The 26247-nt window shown below is 38.3% G+C and overlaps 1 protein-coding gene across 7 annotated transcripts in view; it reads left to right on the top strand.

The window, feature by feature from the left end:
• The window catches only part of PPP2R5C (protein phosphatase 2 regulatory subunit B'gamma), a 95479-nt gene that overhangs the window by 65993 nt on the left and 3239 nt on the right, over positions 1-26247 (top strand). For 4 of the 7 annotated variants that reach the window (XM_044437116.1, XM_044437117.1, XM_044437121.1 and 1 more), the window contains 12 exons: positions 2993-3192; positions 4645-4755; positions 6147-6239; positions 6327-6457; positions 10678-10737; positions 10984-11092; positions 14478-14531; positions 16257-16427; positions 16848-16975; positions 20090-20191; positions 22054-22126; positions 24469-24585. In XM_044437116.1, coding sequence (XP_044293051.1) covers positions 2993-3192; positions 4645-4755; positions 6147-6239; positions 6327-6457; positions 10678-10737; positions 10984-11092; positions 14478-14531; positions 16257-16427; positions 16848-16975; positions 20090-20191; positions 22054-22126; positions 24469-24585 — 1349 coding nt within the window. The remainder of the gene's footprint in view (positions 1-2992; positions 3193-4644; positions 4756-6146; positions 6240-6326; positions 6458-10677; positions 10738-10983; positions 11093-14477; positions 14532-16256; positions 16428-16847; positions 16976-20089; positions 20192-22053; positions 22127-24468; positions 24586-26247) is intronic. The other 3 variants (XM_044437119.1, XM_044437122.1, XM_044437118.1) reach the window with 2 other exon arrangements.

Here is a 26247-nt window from a genome sequence, read left to right on the forward strand (position 1 = left end):
CTTCAATTTCAGAAGGGGAAGTTGGAGGATCCAACTCTCACTCCTTATCCAATCTGGCAGAGCTGATAGGAAGAAAACTGCATCAATTGCCCTCTAAGGTTGGAAAATCAACCTTGGAGAAGGGGGAAAGGAGGTGTTCTAGAAGGAGGGAAGGAGATTGGATTGGTAAGATACGAGTTGTCCTAATTTGCTTCCCTGTCTGAAGTATTATTGCTAAACAGGCAAAAAAGCCAATTCACTAAAACTGGAAAAATATCTTTGCCCTCCATTCCAATAATAAAAATGTTTCGCCAAATCAAGAGCCTTCTGTGGAAGGAATCCTTCATATGCTGTAAACAATCCATGATCTAACCCATAGTTATTACCATTGACTATTAACTATGATAGTTAAATAGATCCTCCTTCATATTCAGAATGAAAAATGTTGGGGACAAAAAGAACATCTATCCTGAGAACACATGCCCAAAGAACAGTAGCTATTTAGAAATGTCATAAATATTTTGTTTTAAATCGTGCTCTGCTTATGAGCTCCGAGACCACTACCTGTTCACTGTTCAAGGCAAAATGCAGGGCTAGATGAAACTCAGTCTGATCAAACAAGACATTTTCTAATGTAGAGCAGAATTTAGTTAGGGATCATCCTTGGGTGATTAACAGTTGAATAGTAAGAGTTTGTGATTCTTTTTAACAATGGCAGCAACTGAAAGGCTTATTAAATAAAATTAAATTAAACTGCTGAAATTAAGATAGTTTGAAGGTAAACTAGGTATAGATTTTAGTTCTTAAGTGTCTTATGTGCTTAGTTCTGGTGTTGAAAAAAGATTTCTGGAAAACATAGTGTTCTTTAATTCCAAGAATGTGTCTCTTCCCTGGGCATTTGACTCTAGTTGGTAGAACTGTGGGGTTCTAGTAAAAAATATGGTGGATCCTACTAGCCTGAAGTCTGCCTATTGCTGTTTTAAGGTGTAAAAGACTTTTACACTATTTCATTAACTGTAGAAACTGAAGTACAATGAGCTATTTTGAGGTAGTTCAGCTTCTTTATTTGGTGATTTAATTGTAAGTTGTAGGAAGTTACAATTAAGTGGTGCGAGCATGAGCAGGTAAACAAACTGGAGAGGAGCTGTCTAGGACTAAAGGAATTGTTGAGTTGAGCATAGAAATTCTTAGTGTTTATATTTTTCAATGTAGATTCCAGTGATACAAAGGTATGGTAATATTTAGAAAGTCTCAGAAAAGCTCACCTTGGTTGTTCAAGAGTATTTTGCATTCTCTTAATTTTCAGCTTTCATTGATGAGAGATAAAGTCTCTCTCATTATCGTACTTTATGTAGATGTAAGGAACAAATTGCAGACACCTAGTTGCTCAGTAAGAACTAAGTCTTCTAGTATTCTACTAAGCAAATAAACAGAGACTGAGATTATTAATAATGCATTGCTGGAAGCAGAGTAGAAATGGAACAAAAGAATTTCTGGTATGCTTGATACTTAAGCTTAATTTTATAGTATTAATACATTTAAATATATTAAGCATGTTGATCCTAGGATGATCTCAGTGTGATGCCCAAGACTCCCTACTTGTTCATCAAATAAACAAGCCACTAGACTCAGAGACTCATAGTGAACAACACACCAGCCTGTGAGACACAGACCTCCCTCAGGAGCCAAGTATTCGGCCCACAATTTTATGTAAAGTCGTGGTTGTGGAATGTTATGGGATATGGATTAAGAGCTACAATGACTGTTTCAGCAGCTTGTGAAGTTCTTTAACTGGGCAACAAATATGGTTCAAGTAGAACAGAAGAAGCAAACACCGGTCCTGGAAACTGGACCCAGTCACTAGGAGAAATATTAGGAGGAAAGTGTTTCAGAGCTAAGTAAAACCTAAAAATTTTGTGGATCTGGTAGTCTGTCCATACTGATTCCCGCACTGAAACAGTGCTGAAAACCTGCACTTAAGGGCAGTTGCTCTTTTCAAAGGAAAGAGTATAAAAGGATCAATAGCTTCAAATTGGACACAGGATGGATAGAACAAAGGGGTCAGTAATTTAACTTGGGAATGAAAATGAACCTCAAGGAAATTCCTGGCTACTTGATTGATTTAAGCACAATATCTTGGGGAAAGGCAGAGGTATCTAGAACAAAAGATTATCTCAAAGGATGGCCATGTGGTGATTTATCTTGGCATGAGAATGATTGAACATTGGGCCATATTTTCCATGAAGGCTCTCTACTGGCCACCTGAAAGATACCTTTGAAGATTGACTAGTTGGGCTAGTTGGGTAGGCATATACATGTATCTAGAGTTCGCATGGAAGTAATTCCCTGTAATTTAAATAATACTGGATACATACACTACAAGAAACTGTGGCTCTCAGGTATCTAACTCTTTCTGCCTTTCTTAACATAATGCAAACTACAAATACATGGATACATAAGGCAATCAGGCTTTTCTATAATAACTCCATTCCAAGTATATTGTGCAGTATGTGAGATTTAAAACAATTTAAGCATGTGGAAATGAAACAGAACTCCATAGATTAACATTCTGTTCCGTATGTGTCTGGGGATGCTGTGCTGGGATGCTGTCCTCTCTGAGGTAAAGTTCATGTCCTGTGTTTAGTGTTATATGTAAAACATCCAATTTCACCTTTTTTTTTTTAAAAAAGTCACTGGGGTATATTGAGACATGTGTACTAAATTTAAAAATTCTAGGTCATATGGAAGTGAACCACCACATGTCCTTAAATTATCTGTGTTATCTATATATCCACTATGCAAGTTGATACATTTCAGATACACTCCCATATCTTTCATTAAATCTTACTGAGAAACAAAGTTCATGTGTATATGGATACACAGTCAGGGAAAATAGATTATGCATGAGTTGTGGCACAAAACCTTCTTCCTGGAAGCTTGTCATAGTTTTCTACTACAGCTTTTACAGAAATACAGTGTTATAACAATAACAGAATGTTTTTTCTCCTTTCAGATGTTCCCCCTGCAGAGCAAGAAAAACTTTTTATTCAAAAATTGCGACAATGTTGTGTCCTTTTTGACTTCGTTTCTGATCCACTAAGTGACCTAAAGTGGAAGGAAGTAAAACGAGCAGCTTTAAGTGAAATGGTAGAGTACATCACACATAATCGAAATGTGATTACTGAGCCCATATATCCAGAAGTAGTACATATGGTAAGTTATTTAAACTGAAACATTTTAAAACAACTTTTGATTTTTAGTACTCTCTAAAAAGCTATCAAAGTCCTCAGTGTTATTTGAAAGGTTTCCTTCATACTTGTGTCTAATGAGCTACATAACTTTTTAAGTATTGTGTATTATCAGGCTTGTAGTTCATAACTAACATGTAATTGATTGAATTGATTATATTTGTATGCCACACCATAGCCCATAGGGCTCTCTGCACAGCTTACAATAAGACAAGATACAAAATATTAAAATCAAAAGTTTACAATGACAAAAATATAAAATTCATATAAATACAATAATATAAACAAAGCAAATACAAGTTCAAATACAATATTAGCAACAGAGCAATACAAAATGAAAGTTACTTAATACAATAATATAATATATAATATAAATATTGAAATACAATTATATCTCCCCTGTTCAAACTCCCATATCCACCAGCAAAAATTGGCTGGTCAGTACAGCTTCAACATCTCCCCTACACCATGACACAGAAGGGTAGCCCAAATGGGGTGCAAAGGGGTGGTGCCCTTTGGCATTTGCCCTTCTGGTGGTGTCTATGAGAAAAAGGCCTGGTCTTTTGGGCCTGGCCCAGGGGGCAGTTGAGGCACAGCACAGCTCCCTGCTGGCTACTGTTGAGCTCTCTCTTCCCTCCCCAGCCTCCTTGGCAGCGTGACATACCTCTCATGAACACAATGCCAACTGAGGACGAGATGGAGAACATGGGGGGAGGGTGCAGCTAGCCCCTGTGCTGGTCTACAGCCGGCAGTATAATAATGCCCTGCTCTCAACGTCATTATTAAATATGTGATTTCTATCCAGCATTACTGACTTATTCCTTCAAGTTCTACTTTTATTTTTGGTAGAATTCTTCACCAATGTGTAGTAAAATCAGTGCTTAGCACAGTTTGGCATATCTTACTAGCCAAACTCATTACTAGTGATTACCACCAAACCTGCCATTCCCTTGATACTTTATACAAATAATTCAGGGAAGAAAGGTACCTGTTTGCAAAATAAACACAAAAAACATAATATTCCACAGCCTGAAGATAAAAGCACCAGCTCAAAACTAGCAGAGAGGGGTAAATTGGATCGCAGTTGAGAACTCTCATAACTTTGTTGCCCTTATGGAGAAGAACATGCATGGGCATCCTGTCCCATATGCTCAGCCATTGCACTTTAGAGGAACATGTGTTCTAATGACAACCAAACTGCATTGGTTTCTTCATATACTGTTTGCAAGGTTTACTGTAAAGAAAATATGGTGGGAGGGTGTTAAAAGAGGAATAAACTGAGATGTGGAGGAAAAAATTCTTAAAAGCAATTTTACTCAGTGTTTGTGCTTACATGACTTCGAAAAAAATTGTGCCAATAGATATTTTTTAATATGCAGAGGGTTTTAGACCTGCACTTAGACAAATATAATTTTAGTTTGCAGTTAATATGTTTCGCACACTACCACCTTCATCCAACCCAACGGGAGCAGAATTTGACCCAGAGGAGGATGAACCAACCTTAGAAGCTGCCTGGCCTCACTTACAGGTACTGCAAACTTAATTTCTTCAATTTGTTTCTGACTAAACAAAGAGTTGACTAAATTATTGCAAACTTAACAATAGAAAACTTAAGTCTCAACATATACTTAGTTTGGGTTTTTAAATATCTGATAAAGGGCCTATCTAAGTCTTCGGTTTGCAAGTTTAAATGTCAATGCATAGTAATGGTGGTGTTCTGTTATAGATGTAGCTTAATGTGTTAACAATAGAAATGAGTTTATATCAATTGCTGGTCTTTTTGATCTCAGTAGATTATAGTTTTGAGACCTCTTTAAAGATAGGAAAGCTCCTGATGCTTGCTGGTGTATAAGCAGAAGAGTTAAATATATGGCAGGCTACATGCAACACTGAGCTGGTTTAACTAAGGTAATATAGTGTTGGATCATGAACAAGTCTAAGGCTTGTTGACTGTAGGTGGCCTGTCAAGGCATGCTGTATTATTGTAGTATCAAATGGGAGCAGTGCAATTATAGCTGCCCTAATCTATTAACCATGATCAAAAGATCAGGACTGAAGTTGTTCATTGTGTGTCTCATCCCAAATCCTACCTGCAGATTCTCCCCTTAAACTGTATATGCAGTGATTATCAACTCCAACCTTTACAATGATTAACCCTAAGTTTTCTTTTAACCTATATTGGAAATAAATCCTAGTTTTGTGGAGAACCTGGTTAACATTAGCTATAGTTAGGGGAGGTGGAGAAATTAACTTCAAGGGGAAGTGTGCATTTTGGTATCCAGTTCCTGATCTCCCCATCTAAATTAAGAGAGAGGGTTAGGGTCATCCAAACCATGACTTATTTACAGTGGACATCATAACTTATCAAGATATCTGAAATGTAATATAGCCCAGTTTGTAGGTGGTTTGTCAGTTACACCAACAACCCACCCTTGCTAGGTTCACGTCATGGTAAGCCATAGTGACTGTCCACCATGGCTTGAATATCACAGTGGCGAATTGCAGCGGCTTCCAGCAGCCACCATGACTTAAATAAGCCAGAATGAGCTGTGGTGTTCAAGCAAACTGGATTCATGTGTCTACACTAGCCAAGAATTTAGAATGTTTGGAACTGAAGTGATACAGGAAACCTTCTGCATTTGTACATAAATTGCATAAAATACTAGGAGCATCTTCTGCTCAAGTTCTGTTGGAATGAATGGGAGCCTCACGACATCCGTTTGTTTCAGAGGAACTTAAGCAGGAAGAGTTGTGTCCAGTTTATACCTGCATAAGAGTTTAGAAGAAGCAGCTAATGCTGTTCATAATATCCCAATGTACTTTGGGGGGTGTTTTGAGTACTGTATTTACAGCTTTTCAAAGTTCAAGCTTGCATTTCTGTTACAAAACTAATTTTTATTTTTTGTGGATCTTTTTCAGCTTGTTTATGAATTTTTCTTAAGGTTTTTAGAATCTCCAGATTTCCAACCTAATATAGCTAAGAAATATATTGATCAGAAGTTTGTATTGCAGGTGAGGTTAAAAACTGAATATACCTTCAAACTTTAAATCCAGATTAATCTGAAATGGATTAAACAAGTAAATATGCATCTCTTGCAGCTTTTAGAGCTCTTTGACAGCGAAGATCCTCGTGAAAGAGATTTTCTTAAGACTACTCTGCACAGAATATATGGGAAATTCTTAGGCCTAAGAGCCTATATCAGGAAGCAAATTAACAATATATTTTATAGGTATGTCTTCATTGTGTGCTAATGCATATGAACTGGGTAATGTGTTTTTGTAACGTATGTTACAAAGCTGAAGGTGGTTGACAGGGTTTTGTTAAGGTCACATGTAAGCTTTGGAATTATTTTAGTCAGGCTTCTCTAGTAAAACCAAACTAGAGGGAGAAGATAACATATTAAAAGTTCTGAACACAAAATTAGGTTTCATCAAAATTGTGCTTTTGGACACCTTTTTCCTATAACCATTAATGTATTTTTTATTTCCAAAAGGAAGATCAAGGTCCATGGCTTCCTTTAAGTCAGAGTTCAGTTTACTACATTTAACTATAACACTTATCCCTGTCCTGTAAACCATATTCTGGCACATGGATTGATAAAATTGTTAAATTTTTTCCTGCATACAGCAGAAATGTGTAGACCAGTGGTTTTCAACCTTTCCATGGCTGGGGACTGGTGAAAACAGGAAACCCAACTCGGGATTGAGGCAGAAACAAAATAACACCATACACATAATACAATATTCTGTGTATTAGTTTCCAAACGCTAACAAAATGAAAATTCTCCAAAACAACCAGAAACCAAGCAACAAAAAATGCCAACAAAGGAACAAAGTACTGAAATTGGCATGGTGTGGCTCCCAGCCGGCTCCCCCTGAGCTGTCTCTCCCCTCCCTGGTGCCCCCTCCCCACAAACACAGTGGCAATCAAGGAAGAGGTGGTGGAGCACAGACCTTCCCCACGCTGGTCTGCAGCGAGCTGGATGTGCCCCCCCCCACCCACGGACCAGTGGGAAATCTCCCACAGACCAGTGCCAGTCCATGGACTAGTGGTTGAAAATCACTGGTTTAGACAACTTATGATAGAATGGTTTGGAATGAGATGTGTATTTCTTATTAGCGTATAGCACTGACTTTTAAGTGTTCGTACAGGCACAGACTTTGAACATGACATGCAAAGGTTCTTAACTATGTGCTTGCTTTATTCCCCCCTCCCTCACTTACTTCAAGATATACAGTGGTACCTCAGCTCATGAACGCCTCAGTTCACTACCAAATTGGGTCGCAAACAGAAATTTCTGAAAAATTCTGCCTCAGGTCGCAAACTCTGCATCAGGTGACAATCGTGATCCCGCCTGTCTCCCCCCCCCCCTCGATTGCGCCCGCCATCGTGCCCGTCTCCCCCCCACAGCATGCCCGCAATCACGCCTGTTTATAGCCATGATCGCGGTCACGTTCGTGCAGGGATGACAGGCATGATTGCAGTCCTGCTGCGGCGGGAGATGGCGGCGCTTGTGCTCAGGGTTGGGGGGAGATGACTGTGCTCTGTTGTTCTTTCTCACTTTGCTTCAAATTTTTGTGATTAAAAAGAAATAGTTACAGAATGGATTAACCTTATTTACATTGAACCTTATGGGGAAATTTGACTTGGCTCACAACCAATTTGGGTCACAGACAGAGTCCTGGAACAGATTAAGTTTGTGAGCCAATGTACCACTGTATTAAAACTATAATAGAATGCCTGCTTTTATCAATTTTTTCTACATTTTTTCTTTGTACAGTTATCCCAAAAGAGAACCTCTGGCGGTGCCCCTTTAAATATATTAGGCAAAATGTGCTGTATTTTTTTTGCCAGTTCATTCAGAAAAGGTGGCACCAGTTGTAGAGGAATCTTATTTTTCTGTACTCATGGTAACATAGATGTGTGGAGGTTGGGAGAAATTGAGACATTGTATGTATATGGCAAGGAAGCATGCAGTAGCTTTTTACTATACTCAGTCAACACCAGTATGTTCAATTACATTTTTTTCTTCACGCCAAGTGTTTTATAGGAAAAAAGGATATGAATTGAATAGGAAGGCTTTTTAAAGACTGGACTGAAGTGTCATTGTTTGGACAGAGTATCCTTGTTTGGACAGAGCAGTGCTAAAATATAGTGGAATTCTGATACTTTAACATGGAAAGGTCCCTTTGTCTGCAGAAATGGAAGTTTTGGGTTTTATTGTAACTAAATGGTTTTTAGCCTTTGCTATTAAGATACTAAGAAAGTATTTGAGTCGGGGGCACAGGAACTGTGAAGACTCAAAAGCTAAACATTAAAATCAAAATACCATCTAATAATACCTACACATTTAGTGCTACCATTCCATAGCTACATACAGGTTGTTAAAAAGAACTGTCTGTTTTAAGCCAGGTAAGTAACATTATCCATAAAGTCATCAAGAAGGAAGATTTTACGAGATAATGAAAACCAAGCTGAGAACCAGCCTGGGAGATTTCCTTGGCATGGTGTTCCAAAGAGTAAGCGTTTATATCAAAAAAGACCTTCTCTGTTTTTCTCTCTGCAAAAACAAAGCAAAACACACATAAGTCTTTTATTAGTGAATTGAGGAATTATGAAGAAGGGCCCCACCTTCTTATCTGAAGAGAAAAAACTATGGAAGGTGTGCTAGATACTGAAAAATAATAATCAGTACCTTAAATTAGAAATAGAAGTATATTGGCAGCTAGCACAGGGAAGAAGAAGCAAGGGTAATGTGCTACTTGCAGCTCATTTTCTTTAAAAGAAGGACTCCAGAATTCTGCACAAGCTGAAGCCTCTGACCCATCTTCAAAGACAGCCCCACAAGAATCATATTCTGGTAGCTGGAGAGTTACTGAAACAATGGCAGGCATGTTTCAGCTTTTAAGGGTACATTGCTTATACAGAAGGACTCTGCTACTCCAACCTTTGTCCAGCCAGCATAGGATTGGGCTCTAAGGCTGCAGTCCTGCACACTCTTATTTGAGAGTAAATCCTTTTGAAACCAATGGGAGTCAGTTCAGAGTAAACAAGTATAGTGGAAGTGGCAACTCAGTTATTTTTTCCAAGAATGGTGCAACCAGATACATCAGACATATTCTGTTAGCGCCAAACTACCTACTAAAACAAAACAGATATTCTGAACTTTTCCTAACTGGCAAGTTGGGGTAAGTGCTACTACCTTGTGTTCAGTAATTTTGTTTGATTTTTATTTTTATTTAAGGGGGCATTTTTTTTATTTTGTATTATTTTTCATATGTTGGGTGCCTAGCAAAAATGAACTTGAGAAGTATATACATTTAAAAAGTTTTGTAAACCTATTATCAGTTTTATTGGAAGCAGAGTTGTTAAATTCAGTCTCCAAACATACTAGAGCTTGCCATGTGGCAGTAACTAAATGAAGTCTGGACTCCAAACATTGTTTGAATTATACAAATTTATAAATATTTACTCAAAAATAAATCCCTCTGAGTCCGGGGATACTTATAAGCTGATGCAGGATTGCAGCCTATATTCTCTTAATAAATTGCATTTCATCTCTAATTCCATTATGATTGGAGAAGTTTTCAAAGTCCAGCTGTTCTTCTAAGTGGTTTATAGAATTCATTTCTTTTTCTAAGTCTAAGTCTATCACACATAATGGTACTTGTAGTTTCCTGTCATCTATCGCAAGTATTGACTCAGTGAGGAAGAAAGTTGCAATGCAGATTTGCAGTATCTTAACTTGACTGAATATGAACTAGACAATAATCAAATGTGAAACCATGAGTAGGATCCAACAATGTTAGCAGAGCCAGGAAGGGGCAATTCATTTCTTCATGTGCTTTCTGTATTTCTGTAACCACCCTCAGTGATCAGTCTAAATACTAGCTAAGAATATCATGATGCCTGTAAGCCTCTGAACTCAGAGCTTATGAGCATCCTATGCAGAAACAGGATGAGTAGCAGAAGCTGTGTTTGCATCCCTTTTTTCCTGTCATGCATTATCCCTCCCTGCTTTTTTGCCCTCTAGCTGGATCACATGAGAGGGGAAGGGAAGGATGCACAGTGGTTGCACAGTCTTCCGCTCCCTGTCCCACAAATGCTTTCTTATCCCTCTCTAGAAGGTTGTTTTCCCAACCAGGGGGGCGGGGGGGGGGGGAGGAATCCAGTTCTTTCCTCAAACACTGCAAGGGGGAAGTGGGTGGAGTCAAGAATTCTCAGCTTTTTAGGGCAGAGCACACTCTCCAGCCTCAAAATCTGAACTGTAACTCCTGAGACACTATCTAAGGGTCATGGAATTGTTCCCTAAGGGAACACACACAAAAATTTATTTATTTTTAAATACATGGCAGATGAGCTGTGCCTTTGGTCAATTTGAACTAAAAGTATCTCATAAATACAAGTAATTGTATTTCCTCACTGCTGATAATGATTTTGCTTTTACAGGTTTATTTATGAAACAGAACATCACAATGGCATAGCAGAATTACTGGAAATACTAGGAAGGTAAAATTCTTAAAATTTATGCTTCATAATAGTACTTGTGCATTAAAGTGGAGTGAGTTTTCAAGAGCCTTGGTTTGAAAGAAATGATTGCCAGTTCGTATAATTTATTTCAGTTCTAATTAGAATGTTTGTGTCTTTCCTTTTCATTTTAAGTGAGTATTTATACTTGAACTTTTAAAGAAAGGTTGAAGTTGAAAATGTGCCAAACTGTTTCAGATGTTTAAATCTTGTTTTTTTTCCCTCCAGTATAATTAATGGATTTGCCTTACCATTAAAAGAAGAGCACAAAATTTTTCTTCTCAAGGTGTTATTGCCTTTGCACAAAGTGAAATCACTCAGTGTCTACCATCCACAGGTAAATGATTCTATATGCAAATTATGTTTTAAGAGTTTGTTTGATAAGCTACAAAACCATAAACTATAATCAGAAAAAGGCAAAATAAAGCAGATATTACAGAAATTTCATCCTGATTTACAAGACTTCTTGTCTAATAATAGGTATACTATTTTTGATACTGGAAATACAGTGCTGATTCAAATCAAGTTCTACATGTCATGGTTGGTTTCAGTGGTGCAGATAGAACTACTCCCTTGGGAACAATGTTCACAATTGGGGGAAAGCTGCTGATAATCCAGATGGGGCAAATGAGAGGAATACTCAGGAGCATTCACTTCAGATGATATGGGCACACCAGGTCCACTAGGGCTGATGCTGGTTGCCTCAGTACCACTATATTTAAAAAAAACATAGCCAGGTCAGCCTACCCAATATGGTTAGAGATGCTTGTTTTTACAGTACTGTCCTTTTCTACAGTAAAATACTGCATAATCCCATAAAAGCTGTGTTTAGCATTAGAGCAGCAGAAACAACGTTTATCTTTTACTGATACTGAGGAGAGTGAAATAATACAAGTGAGTTTAAAATGCAAAACTGCAGATGCTGTCTGGTTTTAAATCAGGGTTGGCAAACACGTTTTTATTGAATGTTTGTTCTAGCATCTAGAAGTGCTTCTAGGCATAGAAGGGTGATGTGGAGGGGTGAAGAGGAATATGATGATTGTGTACTTCACAACTGAAGTGATACACATGGCTGTCTAAAGAGCTCACTCCATAAGACCATTAAGACCAGTGTCTAAAATTATCTAGCTGTACCTCTGGTTGGTTTTAAGACAGTCCAGGCTGCTAGAATGACTTAGTTGCATTTCATGCTAGAGCAGTGCTGCTATTGCAAAGCTTAGTTGATTTCCCAGGTGCTCCTGTAGGCACCATGCAGACATCCTGCATGAGGATTGAGGATTCCATCATATTGTTAGGTTCCCAAGCCTACTATATAACTTCTTCATTAGAACAACAAAGGCATAGAGCAGGACTGCTGCAGTCATGGCCACTATGGAATGTACTGCATGAGAGAGGTCACCCATCTGTGTCTCCTGCTCTTTTTCCTGGTAAAACGTGTTTGTGAGCATAAGGATATGCTGGATGTAGCTACTGTCACTTTGAGATTTTCTTTTGGATTTTGATTGGGTGTGAGGATATTGCAACTCTATTTATTCTATATGTTAAGGTTTTCATTTTTAAAGAGAAGTATTTTGAACATCATTGCAAGCTTCCTCAAGCACATCATGTCAAGGATACAGTGCTAATAAATAGTTGAATGTGCTTTTTTGAGTTGTATTGAAAGATTGCTTGGTAGGTTCTTTCTTGTACATCTTCTCCCTCATTCTACAGTTAATGATAGGCAGGGTATTTTTCCATCTACCAGGCAGTAAGGTGGTGTGTGTCTTCTCTTACAACGACACAGAAAATCATCTGGAGAAGCTCAATTCTTGTTTGAGCAACATCGTAGATTGTTGTTATTACACTGGGGAATATACAACTGCCTTTGTTGGATGGATCCAAGTTCAGATAACTACACAATAGAATGTTACCCAGCTGGTTTCAAGCCCATACTTTTTCTCATCTATGAGTAGTTGGTCACTCTCAATAAACATTCATAGGAAAAGTGAGGATAGAAATTATTTATTCTCCATTGCAATAGGCAGGGCAAGACATCATCTGACTGAACAAGAATTCTTAAGTTCCCCTGCTTATTTTTTTATAGTCATATAATGAATTTTCCTGACTCATCTGTCACTTCATATAAGGACTGGATTCACACAAAACAAGAAGCCACACTGCATAGAAAGCTATGCAGTGCAGCTTGCTTTCCCCAAACTCACAATATACCCAGCAGTTGTTCAGCTATGGTGTGGATCCTAAGGCACCTCTTCCCCCTCAGTTCTCCTCCTAGTATTCCAGTAGTTAAGTATTCTGCAGGAGCACTGCAGGAAGCTGAATAAAGATAGCAGGTGCCTGAACAGTCCTTGGGAGCAACTGTCAGAGGCTTTCCACAGCTGAACCTGACAGCAGCACAGATGAGCCATGTTCTCCTGGCCCTCTTGCTTGACCTCCACCAGCTATGTGAATTGCCTCACAGACAATTGCTATAGCAGGCAGCAGGTTGGATTCTCCTGGGCCTCCTCCTAAGGCAGCCTTGGAAAATGCACCTTCTCCCCCATGCCTTGCTTGGCATTATGCCATTTTGAGTCTGATAGGATAGGATCCACCCTTGAACAATGGATTAAACCTTTAACCCTTCTACTAATATACACTATTAGTATATAAGAGTTAACTGTAAAATTTAAATATGTAAGTAGCCTTCCATCTTTGTGCAAAATGAGGAATGTGAAAATAGCTAGCTTCATTAGCGCTGTTAAAATGTATTCTGTAAAACTCAATAAAACTGACAAAGTCTCAAATGAAAAGTTTTTTAAACTGCGTTTAAATAATATAAGTGCTAGTACTCTGTATTATGTTAAACCACTTGCCGCATCAGGGTTCTGGGGAGCAGTTTGTTGGATATGTTTGGCTTCATTCTCTACCAACAGCGATGATTAGCAGGCAGGGAAGGAGCTCTACTGCCAAAGAACCACCTGCTGCAGTAGCAGAAAGCTGCATTAGTAATGTTCTTCCATTTTTTGCTGCCCTGGTAATCAGAGATGAAAAGGGGTGTGTCGGGCATGGATAGGATGAAATGTTGGCTTCACCAAAACATTTAGAAACATCCTGCAGAAGGTATTCACATACACCTGGCAGGGAGAAATGTTCACCAATCCTGGAGCTGACATAATTATAGTCCCTCCACTTGAAACCCATGGGAGGAAATTTGTACAACCAAGCAAGCAAAAAAGGAAAAAAAGACCAGCTCCTTCAACTAATGTGCTGGCAGGTGAGCCAAGCAGGATTTAGGAAGTGACTGTCCTCTCTTGTCCCCAACCCCAACTCCATATTGATAAGATTATTCTACCCATGTTCTAATATTTTAACTTAGACCTTTACTTTATATGTTATGATGAAGTCAGCTCTAATGTGAGCCATCGTAGGAGAGCTGAACTAGCACACAAAAGCTGAAAGAAGTGTTGGTATTGGCAACTATACATGTACAAATTCTGTTGCCATCTTAGCTAAAGATGAAAACTGAAAATCTCAATCCATGGTTAGCCTGCTTTGCTTTACTTTATGTTGATTTCCTATCTTTATTTGAAACCATAAGCCTTGCAGGATTTTGCATTTTGTGATATTTGAAATTTCTGTCCTTTCATCCATCCAGTATAAACAATTCAATAGCAGCAAAATATATTTTACTTCTATAATACTGAGATGTTTTAGCATAACAGTATTACTCTTTCTCTTCAATTTAGCTGGCATACTGTGTAGTTCAGTTTTTAGAAAAGGACAGCACGCTTACTGAGCCAGTAAGTTTTATTTCTTCTTTTTTATTACTATAAAGTATTGAACAAAGTAGTTTTTAAAGTACATTTGATTGTAGGCCTTATCTACATAACTACCTTATCAGGAATAACTAATAAGTTGGCAAAGTGTACAATTTATATTGTAATTAGTTGAAACTACTGTGAATGCAATATACATGTCATGCGCAGTCTAACTCACCCGTATTGTGTCTTAAAAGCACCTTCATTTTAAGGTGGTCAATTTTTGAGCCTTCAGTTCACGCAGGAGGAAAACTTACGTATATAAAAATCCCTCCCTTCAACCTTCTCATATATCCCCTTTTTATGAATTATATTTATTTGCCACCATTTTCTCAATGTTATCCTCACAAAAACAGCCCTGTGAAACAAGGTAGGCTAAGGGTAATTGACTGGCCCAAAGTCACTTAATGATCTTTGTGGCAAAGTGGAGACTAGAACCCAGATCTCCAAGATCCCAACCCAACATGCTGACTACTACAGGCTCCCTTTTGGCTAGTTAGTGGCTGGTATGCCCCCATTGATCAAGTGCAGTTGAGCTCTCGTAGAGTACAGTACTTGCAAATATCCACCTATCACTGGAAATGGAAATAACAAATGATGAATATTTGAAATATGAATATTTCCTACTAATCTTGTACAAGATCATGGTTTGGTTCCAGATTTAGCTTTGTGCAACTGAACTAGAATCATAAAATCATAGAATAGTAGAGTTGGAAGGGGCCATGAAAGCCATTGGTTCCAACCCCCTGGTGTTACAGGACTCCAGGTTACACCATCCCACTCAGATGGCTGTCCAGTTTCTTTTTGAATGTCGAGAGTGTGGGAAACCACCTTTCTAATGACTTCCCTGCAGACTTCCTATGGCAGGCCCTCCAGCCCCCCAAAAGTTCTGTAGAGGGTCAAAGAGACCCTGCCAAATGGAGTGAGCTGTAATGTGAGGGAATGACCCCCAGAATTCAGGTAGAGGCACCTTCCAAGCATGGAAAACATCCAGTCTGTTAAGTCTTGCAATATATTTAACTCTGTGCTTCAAAAAAACCCCCCAACACCCTACCTATTTAGCAACATGGATACATTAACTATTAGTTTAAGTGTATGGTTCCTTATATTTCATTAAGCACAGCAATCAAAGCCAATAGCAAGATTGCCTGTTTAACAATAGCAAGATTGCCTGTTTAACAAGCAAACTGAAAACTTTCAATAATATGTTCATTATTTGAATGTTTAGACTCTCATAATAGAAAATACATTCTCTCCAGGAACTCCAAGACTACAACACATTTCCCTAAAACAGAGTGGCTAAATTGTGTACACATACACAGAAAAATGTGTGTTTAAGCAATTTATAACATGCATAAACAATGCTTGGAAGGTTGTTGCTCTTTTGGAATGACTCCTCTTCAGAGTTACAAATGCTCTTACTCCATCTTATTCACTGCATGTCTGTGTTATATACAAACTCACATTCAGTAGTTTTGAATATGATACAAAGCACATGCTAATCATTTTTAAATCAGAAAATAGTTTCCTAAAACTATAATGCCACATTTTATTTTTAATACATCAGGTATTATTTCAACATGTTATAAGACATATAACAGTAACAGTCAATGTGAGCAATTCATGATAGACCACTAGAAGACAAATTTATAACCTAGAAATTAAATAATTTCTCATCTTTTTGGTTTTGTTTCTGTTTTTTTACAGGTGGTGATGGCACTACTCAAATACTGGCCAAAGACTCACAGTCCAAAAGAAGTTATGTTTTTAAATGAATTAGAAGAAATTTTAGATGTTATTGAACCCTCTGAATTTGTAAAGGTTATGGAACCTCTTTTCAGGCAGCTAGCCAAGTGTGTCTCCAGTCCACACTTTCAGGTTAGCCATTCCAAACATGTAGACGTGTTGTTCCCTTTGACATTTACACTGTGCACAGTGGATTTGTGGTGGATTTGTCTTAACTTTTAAATACACCCTGTTTCAATATGTGATATGTGTGGGTAGCAAAGGAATAAACTCAGCTGATGCAGCTGTGATGGCTTCCTTTCTGCCAGAGAAACAGATATTTCTATGTTGCTTCTGTGCAACAGAAGATGCCTAGTGGCAGCTCTGACAACAATCACACAGGTGTCAGCCTAAAAAGAAAAGAAGTTGAATGCAGGGAAACCGGTGAGCTATGGGAGAAAAGCTCAATTAACACTGAAACAGGACACTTTGCTTATTTTCCTTTAAGGCCAGAAGAAAATGCAACTGTTTGCGTGTGTTACTAAGTAGAAAAAATGTTCCCATGTCTTTTAGGTGGCAGAACGAGCACTATACTACTGGAATAATGAGTATATTATGAGCTTAATCAGTGACAATGCAGCAAAGATTTTGCCCATCATGTTTCCATCTTTGTACCGGAATTCAAAGACTCACTGGAACAAGTAAGGAGCTGTTGAAGTATATTCCTTGGTGACCTAAAGTCTAACCCTTCTCATGCTGTAAAATTTCTTATACCTGTATAAATTAGGGTAAAGTTTGTGTAGTTTACTTGAAATTCTTGTGCATGTGTGCATATGCACATGCACACATTTGCATGTTGGTGGTAAGAGAATTTTCCATAAAACAGGTTAAGTGAAGATAAATGTCACATGAGGAGAAGAAAAATGGATAGATTCTTCCATATGTAATGTGTTGTTCTATACAGTAGTCAGGCAAGTTTTCCTAAAGGCTTGGTTTGCAACCCAACCTGGCATATTGACATTACAAGTAGGAGCCCCCAATATGTATGAGCTGTAAATGGGATGGGCACATTCACATATCACACCAGCCCTCCTTAGCAATACGCCACAGTGGATTGATTGTTCTGTGAATAACCCATCTCATGAGTACTCATGAGATGATCAGACTAGCCATGGGTTGTTCACTTCCTTCCTCTTGGTCCTCCCATGGGTCCATCCCAGGAGAACCTATGACAAGACCAATTTTTCGTTGTCTTCCCCAGCACAATCGCTAGCTGTTTTTGGCTCACTGCAGGTCCTTTGCCAAATTAAGATTTTTTTCAGTCAAGATGAAAGCTGGCTTGACAGCTGGCCTTCACAGTCTTCATTTTGAGAACCACTCACAGCCCCCTCAAAGTGCCCAAGCAGAACTTTGGAGGCTCAGCCATTATACATAGAAATTTTATATTTTTTGCATGGGCAATTTTCGCAAGTAGGTTCATTTTATTAAAAAAAAAATTAGCTGCACTTAGAGCACACTCTTGTGCACTTGTATAAATATAGAAATTTGAAGTTGGCTAGGCCCATGTCTGGGGGAATACCTATTGCCAAGGTGTAGCATTTACCAACCTTGCCCATTGTACCAAAGGGGCTGCTAATTGCAAGTTGCCCTTTGCTTTGCCTTGCTAGCTGTTGAAAGGTAAGCTATGAAGAGAAAACAAAGGCAGGAATGATCTTTGTTATCAAATCAGGATCATAAAAGCCAGTAGCAACCCACAGTGTCATATTGTACAAACCCAGTAAGTGTGTTATATCCTTATGTATGTATACTTGTACATTACATCCCAGGAATATCTACCACCTTTCTCCTGCAAGAACAATCATTTAGATGGAGCACATATATGCAGTCACAAAATGTATTCTACATACAGTGGTAGATGTGGGCTACTTTCTGCTTCTCCGTAACAAAGATTTGAGCTTTCTTTAGATCATAATTACCCTAAATCTGGAGGGAGGTGGATGGGGAAATCTGGCATAAAAACTTTTTCACAATCCATATTCACTGATCAGCAAAAAAATAAAAACAGTAACTGAATACAACCAGAGGGGAAGTGAAAAAATGCAAATGTATTATACCAGTCTGCCTGCTTCCAGCTGTATTGACACATTTCCCACCACATGTATTCTCTACTGTTATTTTATAATAACAATCCAATAGCAGACTCTGCATTAACTTGGGTGACTTAAATCCAAACTATGGTCCATAAACTCCTATTGAAAATAAAGTGGTTTTATCAATATTAAGATATCTTCTTCTTTTTTCCTTTTCCATCTTTCTACATTCCTGTTCCAGTGTGTATATTTTCCATATACATTTATATCTCTTATCATTTTACAACCACACAGTTTAAAATTCTAGCATGTACCTAATACCCTAACCACAATGGTTCTGCAACTATTCCATGTCTAAAGAAGTTTTTATTTGAGCTACTGTGTGAATGCTGAATGTATTGGCTGTTACATAGCCTGGTGCTACCTGTGGACTAAGGACTACTGATGGGCTGGCCAAAAATGCATGATATATCTGTATTTTGGCACAGTGAAAGAAGATGCCAAGTAAACACTATTATTAATGGTTGAATTATGCCACTGGGTGCAAGTAATCCATTGATAAAATGATTTTAAAGTAACATGGATTACTTTATTTAAGAACAGCATATTGTGAATGTAAAAGCACCATATTATGAATCATATCTTCCCTTGTGGCTATCAATCATTATGTCCCAAGCATGAATACAGAGTATGGCGCACAGAGTATGGCACACTTTTTCACTTACTGAATTTGCATGATTCAGTTAAGACTATTACAGTTTACCTTTTGGGTCTGAACATGTAACATGTGATAGATTACTTTTACAGAGTAAATTAACTTCCTTGGCAATGAATGCTGTCTAATTCAGGTGAAGACATTTTTCTTCCCATTTTTAAATATCAGTTTCTCATCTGCTAAAATAGATATTTCCCTACTTGAGCAAACTTTTTCATTTCTTTTACCAAACAATGTAATCTGGCAGGCATTTACTTTGTGGAAATTGTATAGTTGTATTCAGAGGACATTTTAGCTTAGTGTAACTTGATTAAGGGGAGCAAATCGTGGGTTGATTAACCCATGATTTGCCAGGTGGCAGTACACACATCATATGCACTCTGTTGCAACAACCAGTCAGCCTGATTGCAGTCTGTTTTGTGATGTTCAAACCCCAGAAACTTTGGATTGTTTGTAGGTGAAAAACCCAATTTTAAACTGTCATTAGTTGTTAGGTTAACTTTGAGTTGTTTAACCCACAAACAACTCAAAGTGTCTGGGTTCAGGCACCACAAATCAGGCCAGAGAGAGGATACATATTTAAAGAGACAGCAGCATGCACATGACTTGGCAAGTTGCGGGTTACTTAAAGCCCAATTTGCAATTGTTATATGCCAACAGGACTTACCCCTGCAAAAGTAATACAACTAGGTACTTTTCACTTCAGTTGCAATAAACAAGTTAATAATATCTAATATTGCTGAATATGCATGTCTTCTGCAAAGACTGTGTGGAATGCAGTAACATGAACTTTTACCAGAATTCATATTCTGAATATTAGCATAATATTTAAAGGAAGAGTATTGCAACAGGTAGAATTAATTAGTGATGAGATGTAATAGCTATAGAACATATAAGTATTGGATATGTCATGTTTTAGCTAAAGAAAGTATCTATTGACTGGTTTCCAGAGGCATGTCTGTTTGTATGCATGTTTTGAGAAGTCTCAAGCCCAGTTTTTTTCTCTAAAGGACAATACATGGCTTGATTTATAATGCTCTGAAACTCTTCATGGAGATGAACCAAAAACTGTTTGATGACTGCACACAGCAATTTAAAGCAGAAAAACTCAAGTAAGATTCCTTTTACTGTATTCCTTTTTCCCCCACCTGCTTTTTCACCATTTACTCAGACATTTGCACAGCCCTCTGAAAATGTCATTGCTATTGGCATTGTTTTACATTGCACTGTTATATTTGTGGTATATTTCAGATTATGTATTTGTGCTGTATTAAACCCACTAATCTCAATTCAGAACGAGAGCACTACTCCCAAGCCTGTTTTGGAAATTACTGGGGAAAGCCTGAGCTTTTTTTAAGAATCTTCTAATCTTTTAAGAGCCTGGAAAGACAGAATCTGGAGAAACTCCTCCATCATCATCATCAGGATTCCAGTCTTCCATTTCCCCAAATTATACTTTATGGGGGGGTAGAAGGAAGGCATTCTAGGAACAATGAAAAGCCAGTAGCGTTCCGAGCTTCCAACTATCTGCACTAAAAAAATTGAGCATTCTCAAGCATCCTGCTTTCCACAGGAATTTGGTTTGTCTTTGGGGGCAGGGTTGCTTATAAGTTTATATACCTTCTGGTAATTAAGTCCAAAAGGATAGAGAAATAGACTTTCTGGAGTTGGCAGTACAGGTTCTGACTACTGTTCAGAAGTATGTGACACACTCATGGTCCAGGGAATGGGTGGCAGGAAACAAGGCAGAGGTACCAGATACAGCAGCAGACCTCAAGACAGAGTCAAAAGTCCAATAGCAAGTCCAAGTCATAGTCACAGAGCAGGTCATGAATCAGAAGTACATATCAGGGCAAACCACAAATGATCATGAAAAAGCCAAGAGTAAAGAACCGGGAAGACAGAGGTACAGGAACCTCGAGACAGGATAACTTGACAGAATACAGAGTAAAGCAGGATACATGACAAGGGTCAGGCAAGATGCAAGAGCTGGACCTCTGCTACCAAGAAGGATCTGTGTTGCTCAGTCAAGTTCTGGAGGGAAGAGTTTGTTCTTATATAGCTGTTCCTTCAGGGCTCCCAGCTGGTACTCATCAGGAGGCTGAGAGCAGCCTAGATCCTAACAGATACAGAGCAATGCAGTGCTTATTTTTATGCTCCACCTTTCCTCAAGATACTATAAAAACTAGATGAAAGGCAGGGAACATTTTGAGGCCCACAGGAACATGTGGTATTTTTGAAAAGTGTCCTGGGTACAGGGACACACATATTTATTTATAGTAAATTGCTGTGAGTTATAGAATCTTGCAATCACCATCTACTCTGAAGTCTCAGTCTCCCTCTTGCCCTACCTTCTCTGCATTTTCTTTTATTTCTAGTTTTTTCTTGCCAGAGTGTCTTTAGATTCTCAGTTTTCTCTCCACCTCTGCCAACAAATTGTTTGTCTCCATCTCTCTTGAAGCCCCTTTCCCCTTCTGTTGAAGAAGTGGGTGAAAGGGTTGCCTGCCAAAGAGGGGCGGGGCTAGAGGGAGGGAGAAGCTCACTCAACTGTCAAGAATCATTTTGCCTCAGGAGTCCTTGATGGTGGGGAGGAGGAAGTTTCTCTTCTTTCAAGCAGTTTTAAATAACCTCAAGTTAACCCATGGGTCTACCACTTAACCAACTGCTACTTGGTTAAGCTAATGAAAAAAAGTGAAGGAGAGATCCTGCCAAGCCAAGGCAAAAATTTGTGTTTGGCTTGTAATGATTTTCCTCCCCCTCTTTCCAGAATTCTTCCCTATTTCTAACTTCTAATGCCTATTGTTATCCTCATAGTAAAGGAAGCATATGTTCTATTTAGAATCTATATTAAAGTTTAAATGAGTAATTAAAAAAACATGCTTTCTGGAGCTTCAAAAACATTGGTGGTAATTTATTTTTTTAAACTTATGTGAGCTTTATCTGTGATGTATGTATGGTTTCTTTTCCCTCCTAGGGAGAAACTAAAAATGAAGGAACGGGAAGAAGCATGGGTTAAAATAGAAAATCTAGCCAAATCAAACCCCCAGGTATCTAGAAAATTTTCAGAGGCTGAGTATGTCAACTTTTTATTGCATATTTCTGGAAGAGTAAATGTGTCCACAGATGTAATATGTCTCTTCTTAAATTTATAAAACAAGGTAAAGAAAGTGACTACATGGATTTTGGTGGATTCCAATGAGTATTTTATTTATATGGTGATAAATAACACATGACAGTCTGCCTGTTTAAAAAAATTACATGGTGAAATGGTTTGCATCATAATGGAGAACAAATATGCCAAGCAGTCTACCATTTATGTGAATGTTCTGGGACCTTGCAAAATGTCCATCTTAACATTTCAAATGCTACAAAGACAGGTTGAATTGTTTCCTGGCTGTTACTTCACCCACAGTTGGAAACCATGAGTCTTCTTGGAGTAGCCTTAGATGTACATTCACAGTTCAACTGATACCATAAATCAGCAAAAGTCCTTTAATCCTAAATAACCTGCGGGTTATTTGAGGTTTATTCAACCATCAAACAAATCCCTGCTACTTAGGTTTGCATGACATGACAAGCCATAGCAAACTGGATGGTTGCGGGAACTATGGAAAAATAGTACTGACCTGACCCAGCACTTCCTGTGGATAGGATCTGGCATGTCATGCACGTCAGGGTGATGGTTGCAATCCAGAGAGTTGAGCAAGAGTAAATTACCTAATTGATTTTAGCAAGTAAACACAGATCCTTCAAGAGAAATTATGTTTACTTGTGAGGAATAAAGGAGACTTTTTTTTTTTTTTTGCTGATTCCCTCTTTCAACCTATTGCACCTTCTGAAGGTTGGAAGACTTTCTGAAATTACATGTGTAGGGGATGCTCAGAAGGCTGGGGCCGGGGAGGGGAGGGAGAATCAACAAAAATGGTCTCCCTCTGTTTTTCTATACATTGCAGCTTCCACTGGGTCATCCACACTTCTGTATATAGAAGCAGGCCTCCTATGAACAAAGCAGCTGCTCTGGATCCAAGCAGAGCAGCTGGATCCAAGCAGTTGCAGACAACATGCAGTCTGCAAAAGAACATTTTTAAACATTGAGGGTTGGCTAAACTGCAGAGAAGCCCTGCAGCATGGGTTCACATGACATGACAACACAGGTACCCAGAGGTGCCATGCAAAAATGCCAGCATGAGTCATACAGTTGTGTCTTGTGAACCAGGTAATTTTGCCACAGGAAAATTTAGTATTACCCATATCTCCTTAAAGCAGAAGTATTAAAAATGTACAACCTAGTAAAAATACAATCTATATTTATGCCCAGCGAATTACAGATTCTCTTTTGTCATATAAACTGTAGAATGTATACAAGTTTTGATACTGGTTTAATTGAAAGTTGCTGAACATTTTGGTGGAGGTGTTTTGATTTTTAAAAAGGACTAATGGTGAAATCAGATATTGACAAGCAGATCTCTGTTCATACAGTGGCACTTTTCTCCCCACTGCCCATTTTCTCTGGAAGGTTTCCAAGCTGAGATTTATGTAAGCCACCTTGAGTTCCTTGAAAGGATAAAAGCAAGATATAAATATAATCATCAAATAAACTTTATGGAGCTGATCTTAAGGGTGTAGGGGAGACTGAAAGGGGAAGAACAAAGGAAATCATTCTTTCAGTAGGAGACGTTTCATAGGATACCATCTCATAAGTCCCCAAATTGTTCAGGTGGGAGCCTGACTCTTAAACACATTTGAAAATGAATTTAAATTTGTAGCATAGTCTTGCCACTTGCAAGGATTAATAGTTATTTTTATTTTGTTGAATTGCAACCAGTTTCCTGATCTCCAGGTGACATTTTAATAAATAAAGCAAAAAATATTTTGAGTGTTACTTATTCTATTAATTTTGTTTGTTTTGGAAAGATACTCTATGTATTCTATGAGATCATGTTATTAAGATGTCAGAAGAATTCTGGCAAGAGTTTTCAGTATAAAGCCTGTTTTTTTCAATTAAGACCTTGACTGTTCTGATTGCCCTGTTAGCCAAATGTGGGGGGACCATCATGTATAATTTTACAAAGATCTTTCATACCCTGTTCCCCCAATTAACAAGATTAATGTTTTCTGACCAAATGAATCTCTAGAGTCATAGTTTTACAAACTTCATAATTTGTATAGGACATAATTTTTAGATTTCAGTAAGAGAATTCTTATATTTAAGAAACTCAAACGAAAACTTTTCTATTTTGAAGCTGAAATGCTTAGTGCATCAAATATGTACATTATAGTTCAAGTTGGAAGTGAACATTTCTAGCAGTGAGATTCCTGAATATCTGTAGTTATCTAATCTTGAGTTTTACTTTTAAAATGCTGACATAAACATTTTGCATTTGGTTAGTACTCAATATATAGTGACACCTGTCTGGTGAGCAGTCCTGTTGCAATGGAAACAGATGGGCCTTTAATTGAAGACTTGCAGGTGCTGAGAAAGACAGTGAAAGAAGAAGCTTGTCCGGTAAGCACATAGGAAGAAAAATTAGCCTACTCGTTCCAAACTTGATTCAGACATCTTTACTCGTTTTAGTTAACTGTTCTACTTTTCCTCTTTAAACTGCAACAAATTTGAAACGAGCAGAATAATTTTAGTAATTTCCAAGCTGAAGTTTCCTATGGTTGTCAGTAAAATGGTTTTAGTAGCAGTTAACATGGTCCTAAGCATATGTAAGCAGTGAGGTTTTTTTCTTGTCTGTGTCAAATGGCTTCATAACTGTTAGAATGATTTGAAGCCAGCAAAGTGGTGTTTGAAAGACTACATACAAAAAAAGACTGCTTAATCCCAAGTCACTAATTGAGATTCACATTTTTAGATCTCCTCATCAAACCTGAACATCAGCTGCCCAGACTTACCTTCCCTGATGTCAGATGAGCAAAGCCTACAGACTCCACTAGGGCTGGGCCCACTCTCTTGGGGACTGTAGTTCAGTAGGAGAGCACCTGCTTTATATGCAGAAAATCACAGACTCAGTCTCCCACATCTCCAGATGGGGCCAAGAAAGACTCCAGCCTCAAAACCCAGAGAGCTGCTGCTCATCAGTGCTGACAATACTGAGCCAAATAGACCACTGTTCTGACTTAGTATAAGGCAGCTTCCTGTGCACCAAGGGACAGCAGAGCAGAAGTAGCTATCCTTAAATCCCAATTACTTCAGTCAGACTATTCTACATATGATTGGCATTGAATATTACCAACTAATGTTGCATATTTAAATATGATGCAAAGCATTGTGCAACAAATTTGGGTAGGGGCTTCCTTTCAAGTGGAAATTAGGGTAGCTTTATTACATGAGTGAAACAGTATTCCTAGCCATACACACATCCTTTAAGTAAATAGAAAAGGATCACTTGTTGTCTTTTCTCCCTTGCCTCCTCGGTCTGGATCTTACAGTCCTAGACTAACACAAGTCATGCTTATATTGTATATATTAACATGTCTTACTTTTCACAGGTGTCATGTCTGGGGCTAGAAATACACTTTAATTATTAAATAGTGGATGCTGTGGAACTTTTTTCTGTCTAAACATGCATAGGACTGTACCCTCAGAGTGCCAAAAATTACAGAGGGATCAATTGCTCATTTAGTTTTCCATCTTTCCACTTTCTGCCCTTGCCTGCTATCGCAGATGCATTCCATCCTTCCCACCACCACTATATGATTTTATAAAGCCTGTCTTAATATTAAAAGTCAGACTGAAAACTTTCATAGCCCTGGAAGGAAAACACAGCAAAAGGCTATCTAAGTTGTTCTCTCTCTGGCTTCTGACCAGCTGGCAACAGGAGCCAGGCGAACATAGAATAGGTGTGTCCCGCATTTAGGAAAATACAAAATCACTTCAAGTGCATATGTGGTAATTCACACTCTCCTTTCCCTTATTGGCATGATTGGAAGAGTGATGCAAAACCAGCCATCGTGATGCTGCGCTGTGTCTCTGAACTTGTGGGAGCTGATTGCTAGGAAGAGGCTGTTTTGGTGGCAGCAGTGCAGTTTGAATAGGTATCCTCGGTGGCAGGAAGGGGCTAGATACAGTTTGCTACATGACTGCTCACCAGGAGGAATGGCCGTTAGCCTAGGCAACATGCAAAGTATGCCTTTTAATTATAAGACATGCACCAACTGTTAA

The sequence above is a fragment of the Varanus komodoensis genome, unplaced genomic scaffold, assembly GCF_004798865.1.
Source record: "Varanus komodoensis strain SLA01 unplaced genomic scaffold, ASM479886v1 scaffold3, whole genome shotgun sequence".
Classification (NCBI taxonomy): Eukaryota; Metazoa; Chordata; class Lepidosauria; order Squamata; family Varanidae; genus Varanus; species Varanus komodoensis.